The sequence below is a fragment of the Charadrius vociferus genome, unplaced genomic scaffold, assembly GCF_000708025.1.
Source record: "Charadrius vociferus isolate BGI_N301 unplaced genomic scaffold, ASM70802v2 scaffold63, whole genome shotgun sequence".
Classification (NCBI taxonomy): Eukaryota; Metazoa; Chordata; class Aves; order Charadriiformes; family Charadriidae; genus Charadrius; species Charadrius vociferus.
In genome coordinates, this window is record NW_009647579.1 from 868479 (window position 1) to 876572 (window position 8094).

General features: G+C 37.4%; 1 protein-coding gene across 1 annotated transcript in view; it reads right to left on the reverse strand.

The window, feature by feature from the left end:
* CACNA2D3 (calcium channel, voltage-dependent, alpha 2/delta subunit 3) overlaps window positions 1-8094 on the reverse strand; it is a 459453-nt gene that overhangs the window by 153372 nt on the left and 297987 nt on the right. Inside the window, exon 13 of the mRNA XM_009880928.1 lies at window positions 4401-4534. Coding sequence (XP_009879230.1) covers window positions 4401-4534 — 134 coding nt within the window. The remainder of the gene's footprint in view (window positions 1-4400; window positions 4535-8094) is intronic.

Genomic DNA, 8094 nt, shown 5'->3' on the forward strand with positions numbered 1-8094 from the left:
AGGAGATGAACTCAATCGTGCATTAGATCCAGAGAATATATTCAGATACACTTATGAGAAACAAATTTCACCAGGAAGAGTCAACAAAGGTCCACGTAGGTCAAATTATACACCCCAATAAACAAATTGTCAATCACAAGCTTTTAAACAGCTTGTGGGAACTCAGGGGCCAGTTCAGTCTTTTTTTCTTTATTTCCTGCAGCAAAAAGTAATGTTTCTCCACATTCCAGATGTTACCATAAGAATGAGTTAAGGGCTTCTGTGCTTTATAGATGATTACCCAAAATCCCAAAAGACTACCTCTATACATTACTTGACTATTCTGATGCCCAGGCAAGTTTCCTTTCCCCCCCCCAATATATTCACTTGTATTGACTTGCTCTAGATGCACACATGCTTAAAAGAAGTCATTGACCACTTTAAATTGTTCCCTCCCTCCCTCCCTGAAATACTTTCAGAATTCTTTTCTACTCAGGGAAGAGTACCTTTGGAAGCGTTCCATTAGAAACTCTGTTTTTAAGCACCCATTAAAGTATTTTATTTTCTGAAGCGTTACATACTTGTAGGCCTCAGTGATGTTGAAGCAGCGCTATCAGATCCAAACGGGAGCTACTTTTGAGGCAGCAAAGTTACGTTGAGACTGGTCTGTTGGAGTGCCGTCCAGACCTGACTGTCTAGCACTCTCTGTACACATGTCCCAGCTGCAAGCGTCCAAGCTAGCCCTTACAGCACCTCTCGGCTATACGGCTGACCATGAACACGTAGCAAGACAATCTCTTCTCCTATTAAACTCCACAATCAAGAATCATCTGCCTGTCCCCTCTCTCTTGACAGCCGAAACACACTTTCCCATAGAATTGCACAGATCCAACAAAGCTTAATCACTTTTAGTGCTTATCAAACTGCTGACTAGAGAAGTACAAATGGAAGAGAGACCAAGCCTAGGGAAAGGCGTGTAATTTGGAATCAGAAGACTAGACACTGGCTGGCATATATCACATACGTCAATCCCAACATTTTAGCCTAAAGGTATTGGCAACACTTAAGCTACGAGCCTATTACAGGTCTAGCACTCCAACTACTGTGAAGCTGACTTTAGAATTAACCCAAGATAAGCTTTTTAAGACTATTTCTCAAGTGAACGACTAAACCAAGTACAATGAGGAATCAGCCCAGTTCTCCACAAACCTAAATTCAAACGATTTCAGAAATCTGTTAAGTTTCTCTGAGAGTCAGAGACAGCTCTTTTAAGATTACATCACTCCTATGTCAAAAGGCCTTTTTTTGGAAAGAAACGAGCGTTTGAGTCACTGATAATGTTTCCAACATGAAATCCTGAGCTTAAGGGAAGAAACAAAGAATTTTCTGATGGAGGGCAACTAAAGCTGACCCTAGGAGCTGGATGGTTACCTCTTCAAAAAGGCAGGAAACACTGGGGGGAGATCAAAGTCTAAGGGCAGAAAAAAGGAAGCCAGTTCAGCTGCCTGTGAAGCAAGGAGTCACCCAGAAAGGCCCAGTATCAGTTGCTTTGTAATCCTTTCAACTACCAGAGGTGTGATCCTGACAGTATCAAAGGCAACAGAGACCTGACATACATACAGGTTCCCCCATGTTACATTTTCTGCATTTGATATCTTGCCAGGGATTTCCAGTTCTATAAATGCCATACTTTTTTCCTAACAGTAAGTGAAGCATCTCAGAGTGTCAAAGCCAGGCTGAAGAGGCAGCTGTATGAACATTTTGCAGACATCCTCTTACAGGAAAGGTGAACAGACGCAGGAATTAGATGCCTTATTTTAGTAGCAAAATTCTTCTGGGAATATTCCTAAATGGTATCAAACACTTAAATGACCTAACTCTGGCTTTCACAGATGACTTTGTCCTGGACAAATACTGGATGAGAACAGTCTGGGGCATCGGGGGAAATGTTTTGTATTCTAAGACTATTCCTGTACAGCTTCTTTCTGTCTGGATCCTAGTATGTTCCAGCATAATGTTGCTCACTCAGAAACATCACAGCTGGCCAATTAGCTCTTATATTGGTGAGAAGGGGATGGGGAAGTACACTCCATGCTGTTAGGGCACAGTACGCTGATTACAACCATGTACGAACAGCCCTGAGAATCCATCCGTGGCTGCTGAGACACAGCTGGATGATAAGAACATTTAAGCTGCCTGGAAATACACTACTATCTCTAACCTGGCAAGGTCCAAGCAGCAGCCACGGAAGAGCAGGGACACAAACTGTCTGTGAAAATCAACAAGTTATGGGATTGAGAGGATTATTTAGATGGCACTTCCAATGCCAAGACATTAATGATGGGCAGTGAATTTGCCTCTGAAAATAGCACTCGAGCAGCTTTATCTAAGGCAGAAGCACATCCGGTTTGTTACAAGGTTCCCTTCATTGCTATTTCCAGAATTTTGTATGTGACTACCCTAATTTATCCTGTTCCTTTGCCTATGAGGTTGTTTTTTTGTGTGGGTTTTTTTTTTTTTGGGGGGGGGAAGAAGAAAGGTAGTTTGCAACTAAGCAGACAACGGTATTCTATTTTTAAATCTTTTCTTATAGCACCGAACCCATTAGGGTCCTGAGTGGAGTTTTCAGACACTTAAAAATATGTGTGTGCATATGAGTATGTATATATATGTGTATATATACACATATATATGTGTGTGTGTATAGTGACATTAATTAGCCTTAGTCAAGAGAGTGAGAAAAGAAGAGAAATAGAAGAACCTGGAAGTATTTTATTTTGATTGCAGTAAAACAGCTGTTGTTTGGATTTAAACAGTTCCTTTATTCAAGAATGTAGCAGCTCCATTGTTTTTTATTTTCCTGTTTTCTCAAGATTCCTTCTCTACGCTCCCTCTAGTGTTCCTAAGTTCACTTGCATTTACTCACCCCTGCTGTATTCACTTAATATTTCACACAACATTAAGTTCTTCCTTTTCCTTAGCCTTTCCATAGCCTACAAGAGAATCCCTGAAAGTTAGACTAACCTTTCTGAATATTTTAGTCCCTGCAATGATCAAAGAAATACAGATTAACAGATGAAAGAGATAGTAAAGTATAAAATTCATTCTGAAACAGCATTTTGTACTTTTATTGGTAGGTTAAGGGGAGGACTTGGTGTTGAGAAAGGAGGAAGATTTTGTTTGCAACACTTTCCATGCAAGATTCATATGCAGACAAGGAGGAGAGTTTTACTAAAACACCACCTACATGGATGATCTCCTGCTACTCTCTCTAGCAAATACACAAACTCCCTTCAACACACTGATTACTTCAAGCATATAAAAGCAAGAAGTGAATAATAACTAGATTTTCCTAGTCATCTCCCCATTTCATGGGATGCCCTGAAGGGAGAGCGATAACAGGTAGTTTCTGTTCGTCTCATCCTTACGCTTCAACAAAAGAAAGAGAATGAAGGGGAGACTGGATTAATATGTTCTTTTAAAAAAGAAAACAGAGATAAGTAAATTCCCTCCAAAGCAGCATTTCCAAGAAACTTTTTGTTTCTCCTCCATAATTGCAGGTTTAGTATTTATTTCACATTACACCTGGCCACAACTGAAGAACAGAAAAGACCTAAGCAACTGTGAAAATGAAGCAAAACTCTATTCCCAGGGTGGGCTTTTTCCTAGAATATTTTTATATTGATTTAAAACTAAACCTTCTAGAAGCATTACAGACTCAAAACAAAACAAACAAAAAAAACCCCAAATATCAAAATGAACCTGATGCGATTCTCCTACCTTGCCCCATCTTCATGAAAGTAAAAATTTAAAACAAAGAAAGCTTTGCCAGTAGTCATCTGTGATCTTCTATTCACTCTATTGAATACTTGGCATTACTTGTCCTAAATGATAGATATTTGCTACAAACTCTTGTTCTATGGATAATATACAAACCAAGTATTTTAACTGGATCAAAAGAAACAAGACATCACAGCTGTCCCCTAGATGTTGACCCACCTCTATATACTAAAAATATGGATTCTTTTCAGTCTATGCTTTTATACTGACATATTCACTGACATGTTTTAAAACATATAGAAAAAATGGTTACTCAATCTAAACAATTTCTGTTCAATGCCCATTTTTTGATTAATAAAAGAAATGTACATTTGGAGGTCATAAATTTTAAAATTATCTGTTACTCATGTTTGCTTATTATTTTCTATGTAATTTACAACATATAAATATCTGCTAAAGTTCAGTAATCTTGAATTATTTACTTGTAAGAAAGATATCAAGTCCCGATTCTTACACTGAATCAGCACATTCCAACAACAGAAATTAGATGCACAACTCATGTTTCTACCACAACACTTTTGCTCCTAATTCCTCATTATATGCAGTAAGTCTATGTTAAATGCTTCATCATGCAGACTTACAGTGCTGTCAATATATGCTTCAGTCCATACTACATCGTGCTCTTGGTCAATAACCTTTGGCCGGCTAAGAACATGGAGGTATTCCATAACATTCTCTTGAACATCAGCTAAGGTAGAGATCTGAGTAAAAAACCCTGCGAAAACACAAAATTCCAAGTTATAAACTAGACAGAACAAATTAAGGAAGATTGCAACAAGGAGTATGATGTGGTTTATGTCTGTCATGTTTTCTGCTTGTTTATTTCCAAAGAAGAAACGCAAAAAAGGAATGTTTCATAAGAAGCAGCCTCAAACAGTAATAATTGGTGAAAAGACAAGCGTGAGAAACTTCTGGCTAATCTTGAAGGACTGGGTTCCCAACATTGCTATCAACCACTGCACTCCCTGTCCTAAACTCTCTGTTTCCAGAAAGTTTTGTTGTTTAATGTTAAGTAGTTGGGTGTTGGCTTTTTTTAAATGCTGCATGCTTTAAAAGTTAGAACTGGTACTAACTTTGTCCAACAATGTCTCATCCAGTTTGTCCAGTTTCAAGAAACATTAGAGATTATAACTACAGTAACAAAAGAGTAGTTGCATATGCTTTAAAATGCTCAGCCTTACAGAATGTGACCAAACATCAGATAATAGCAATATGTTATTTTCAAATGGCAGGTCATCGAAAACGTAGACTACAACCAGAATTGCTTGGCTTAGTGATCACAGCTTTGTTAATCCTTTAAAACATCTCCTACAACCTGACAGCATTGAGAACAGCAGAGGCCACAGCTATTTGAGCTGTCACCACTTCCTTTTCAGTGCTTAGATGTCAAGCATCTTTATACATCACAAACTTGGCATCTGGAGCCCACATCATGCAAGGGTGATGAAGGACTGACAAATTTCATGGCTATAGTTTCATCAGGCCTCATTTAAATGCATCACTTCCCCTTCATATATTTTCCTTTTCTTTAATGAGAAAAGACCAATATGGAATTTTCATCAAAGAGGCCTTGCTACAATTTTAGTCTTTTGACAAGATCAAAACTTCTGTGGAGTTAGAATATTAAGCTTCAGCAGAAAACATGGCAGCTGCAAAGAACTTTTGAGCTGTGTTTATTACAGGCAGTCAGCTTTGGTAAGATTGCAAGGGTGCTCTGTAGACTGAATGTTAGAACTTTCTGATTCAATACACCTGCTAAAAATTCACGCAATACAAAATTGATGTTTCTACATACATACATTTCACCTATGTATGAATTAAGACAGTGTAAGAACAGACTTTATAGCAGAGATCTATAAAATGAAACGAGTCATATTAGTAGCCTAACACTAATTTTCAACTTAATAAGAAAAAGCAAAGGTGGTGGTGGGTTTTTTTTGCAGAACTGATTTTATTATACTATGATCTCAAATACTCCTAGTGTAGTATTAATACTGTTCAAATATTCAATATTCTGCTTAAGAAATTTTATTTATTTGAATTTTTCCCCCTATTAAGTCCAGTATTGCATGAGAATGTTAAGTGTAGTAGTCAGTACACAGCAAGGTGTAACTCTTGCTTCAAACCAAGCCTATTTTTTTTCTATGTTGCTGAAAGCTTTTTCAACAATAGAGTAAAATGATTGACATAAGTTTAATTAGTAAATCTGTACTTGAGAAAGTGGAATTCTACGTATATGGTGGGAAAAAAAAAGAAAATTAGTGTACTTTCAGGAATTATTCACTTAAAACACTTATGGGAAAAAGCAATGTGTACGTTAGTCTTTCAGAAATACTCCCTGCTCCATTTTTGGGACTGCTGTGTCTCCCAAGTCAAAGTATGGGTTTCTCCATCCTGTGAGTAACAAGGGACACTTCACTATCTGGTCCTTTTAGTTTGGTGTAAACATCAATACCTAGTCAAAATATGATTATTTGCCAATATGAGCCATTCACACAGAGAACCTCATAAATTATATATATATACACAGACATATGTATACACACTGTGGTTTATAATGCTTTTAATCAAGGATTCAAAATACTTCAGAATTGTGTGGATCGCGCATTTTACAGGTGATGACCTACATTTTCCTAAAGCAGTTCAGAGAGCCTGAATTTTGGTATGTCTCATTTCAGAAAGCTTAAAAGAGAACCAATATTCAGAAGCTATACTCAGCACTGTTCACATTTCAAGTTACCTACTCAGAAGCACAGGCCACTCAGAAGTTTAGAAAAATTAAACAGAAGCACATATAGACTCATCAGCCTTTTGCCTCTCTTCCTCCATTTTAGACTAGTGCATAATGGCTGTAAGTGAGGACTACGACACCTAAAAGAAAGAGCACACAAACACTGCTCATTTCTCTGTAGAAAACTTAAGGCAGGGGACCTCCACGTACGGTCATCTCTTCTTTCACCGAACACATACTTTCAGTTGTCCCTATGGACGAGTTTTTAGATATCCTTAAAGAGCAGCCTTAGTCACTCTCCTGTTTCAGTGCAATCTTACATCACCATTCCAATCCTATTTGCTGTGTTCAGCTCATGTACTTTTCAGTTCATATTATGCCAGTACTTGCACTTCTCTTACAACAGTGTGAAAAAGTTGGAGAAGAGATTTGCTTGCACTGGTAGTGCGCAGTGAACAACAGCACGACACCTGCACTTAATCACTTAATATATATCTGAGCAGAGGAGATTAACTACTTGAAAAAATTTGCATCGTATCTAAGGTGATAGAAGGTCTTCTTTAATCAAGCAGTATTTTCTTATCCGTAGAGGTTGAAATCACAATTAGTTAACACTTTTTAATGTCCTACTTTATTAAAATCAAAACCTTAAAGACATTTAAAGAGTCATTTAAGAAGCTCCTGGATGCCTATGCCTGAAAAATTCTTTAATCACAGCGTATAGATTACCTTTGAGATAAAGAATACCTTGCTGCAAAATGAGTATGCATTCTGATTGCCTCCTGAAATGTTTTTATATCAGTTTTTCAAGTGAAAAAATTTGCCTAGATTGCTAAAAAAAAAATAAATAAATCTGAAACCCTTCATTGTTGTGCCACACAGGTTTGCGTGTCTTATAAGACACTGATAATGCTGATTTTTTTTCTTTTCTTCTTTTCCTTCATTTAGAAGGGATCCATTTGGACCAGGTACAGCGAACATGAGCAGACACCTACTTGCGCACTTATTTGTAACTATTTTTCATGTGTATTACTGTAGGTATTTCTTTTTGTTGTATTTCTGAGAACACGTGCTCTCAAATCACAACTTACACAAAACTCTCCAGGCAGCCTGCTACTAACCAAACATGTATTTCTTCTCGTCCTACTTGCAAACCATATCTCTAAACTGCACAATAGAGAAAACAGTTTTTAGCCTAATTTCCTATGACTAAAAGAGATAATGAATAAGTCTGAATCAATTTCATATAAACTTAGCAAAGAAATAAAAGTCTCGAAGACAAGTGAAAATTTGTGTCTACCCTGAGATTGAAAGAAGTGACATTGAGCATCCTGCTTGGAAACAGCCAGATGGGAAATGCATGTAGTTGCAGGCTGGCCGTGCAGTGCTCCTTGCCCGATGAGTATGACAGCTAAAGAAGTCAAGGTTAGCAAATGGAAGAAAAAACGTGGTGGGAAAAAATCTTATTTTTTTAAATCATATCTGTGTTTCACAAATTTATTCATATACCAGGCTGCAATGGATGAAAACTTGGAAGAAAGAGT